The sequence below is a fragment of the Cebus imitator genome, unplaced genomic scaffold (assembly GCF_001604975.1).
Source record: "Cebus imitator isolate Cc_AM_T3 unplaced genomic scaffold, Cebus_imitator-1.0 Scaffold266, whole genome shotgun sequence".
Taxonomy (NCBI): Eukaryota; Metazoa; Chordata; class Mammalia; order Primates; family Cebidae; genus Cebus; species Cebus imitator.
The window spans coordinates 2,899,640-2,901,769 of record NW_016107581.1 but is presented as its reverse complement, the minus strand read 5'-3'; the positions used below and the strand labels follow the sequence as shown (position 1 = coordinate 2,901,769).

The 2,130-nt window shown below is 49.6% G+C and overlaps 1 protein-coding gene across 1 annotated transcript in view; it reads right to left on the bottom strand.

The window, feature by feature from the left end:
- Nucleotides 1-2,130, bottom strand: part of RCN3 (reticulocalbin 3) — a 19,396-nt gene that overhangs the window by 9,577 nt on the left and 7,689 nt on the right. Inside the window, exon 4 of the mRNA XM_017500581.2 lies at nt 1,242-1,414. Within this exon, the coding sequence (XP_017356070.2) occupies nt 1,242-1,414 (173 nt within the window). The remainder of the gene's footprint in view (nt 1-1,241; nt 1,415-2,130) is intronic.

The window sequence follows — 2,130 nt, the reverse complement described above, 5'->3', positions numbered from 1 at the left end:
AGGCTGAGGCAGGAGAATTGCCTGAACCCAGGAGGTGGAGGTTGCGGTGAGCCGAGATCGCACCATTGCACTCCAGCCTGGGTAACAAGAGTGAAACTCCATCTCAAAAAAAATAAATAAATAAAATAAAATAAAATAAAATAAATAAAAAAATACAAAATTCCCAGAGGTGGTGGCTCACACTAGTAATCCTAGTACTTTGGGAGGCTGAGGTGGACGGATCACCTGAGGTCAGGGGTTCAAGACCAGCCTGGCCAACATGGTGAAACCCTACCTCTACTAAAAATGCAAAAAAAATTAGCCAGGCATGCTGGCGCACCTGTAATGCCAGTTACTCAGGAGGCAGAGGCAGAACTGCTTGAACCCAGGAGGCGGAGGTTGCAGTGCGCCAAGATCATGCCACTGCACACCAGCCTGGGTGACAGAGTGAAACTCTGTCTCAAAAACAAAACAAAACAAAAAACAAAATTAGCCAGGTGTGGTGGTACATGCCTGTAATCCCAGCTACTTGGGAGACTGAGGCAGAGGAACTGCTTGAACCTGGGAGATGGACGTTGTAGTGAGCTGAGATTGCACTCCAGCCTGGGTGACGAGAGCAAAACACCATCTCAAAAAAGAAACGAACAAAGCACGTTTTGGCAAAAAAAAAAAATTATAAAGGAATAGGCCAAGCATGGTGGCTCACACCTGTAATTCCAGCATTTTGGGAGGCTGAAGTGGGTGGATCTCGAGGTTAGGAGTTTGAAACCACTCTGGCAACATGGAGAAACCCCATCTCTACTAAAAATACAAAAATTAGCCAGGTGTGATGCACACCTGTAATCCCAGCTACTCAGGAGGCTGAAGCAGAAGAATTGCTTGAATCTGGGAGGCAGAGGTTGCGGTGAGCTGAGATCGGGCCACTGTACTCCAGCCTAGGCAGTAAGAGCGAAGCTCTATCTCACAGAAAAGAGAAGATGATGAGGAACCACGTGGGGGGCTGAGGATTTCCTGGGGCTCAGCCTGGGTTGGGGTTCCTGAGGCACGTCCGGGAATGCGGATGTGCCTCTCTGAGGGAAGGCTGGGGGCCTGGACCCCAAATGCGAGCGCAGGGAGGGGGAGGCCTGACAAGGAGACATCAGACCCCAGGGGTCTGGGAGTGGAGGTGGGAAAGGTTAGCGCCTGCCCGGAAGTAGGACCTGGGACCAGAAGCCTGGGTCCCCGGAAGGGTGTGGGGGCAGGGTCCTCCAGCTGCCACTCACAGCAATCACAATGTCCCGCATGTGAGGGAACTCCTCGGGGTGCAGGAAGGCCGTCAGCTCCTCCCGAGTGGCCATCGAGTCCCCATCCTGATCCGCCACCCGGAAACGCCGCTCGTCCCGAGCCAGCATCTTCTTGTAGGTCTCTGCGTCCTCCACATCGTGAAATTCTTCACCTGGGGAAGGACAGGTCTCAGTGAGATGAGCTTTAAATGAGGAAGTGCCAAGCAGGTTAAAACAAAGACAAAGTAAATCCTACTTGGGGCACAAAGACTTCTGTGGAGTTAATAAGTATATATCAATAGGCCGGGCGCAGTGGCTCACGCCTGTAATCTCAGCACTTTGGGAGGCTGAGGCAGGCAGATCACAAGGTCAAGAGATCGAGACCAGCCTAACCAACATGGTGAAACCCCATCTCTACTAAAAATACAAAAATTAGCTGGGCATGGTGGCGCTCGCCTGTAATCCCAGCTAGTCTGGAGGCTGAGGCAGGAGAATCACTTGGACCCGGAAGGTGGAGGTTGCAGTGAGCCGAGATAGTGCCACTGCACTCCACCAGCCTGGGCAAAAAGAGCAAAACTGTCTAAAAAAAAAAAAAAAAAGTAAGTATCGATATGTTATATATAATTTATGTATATATATATTTATTATATAAGTATATAATGTATATTATATAACATTATATTATTTTATTTTTCTCCCTCTGTTGCCCAGGCTAGAGTGTGGTGGCATGATATCAGCTCACTGCAACTTCCGCCTGCTGGGTTCAAGTGATTCTCGTGCCTCAGCCTCCAGAGTAGCTGGCAGCCTCCAGAGTAGCTGGGATTACAGGTGCATGCCATTATGCCCAGCTAAGGATTTTTTTTTTGGTAGAGACAGGGTTTCTCCATGT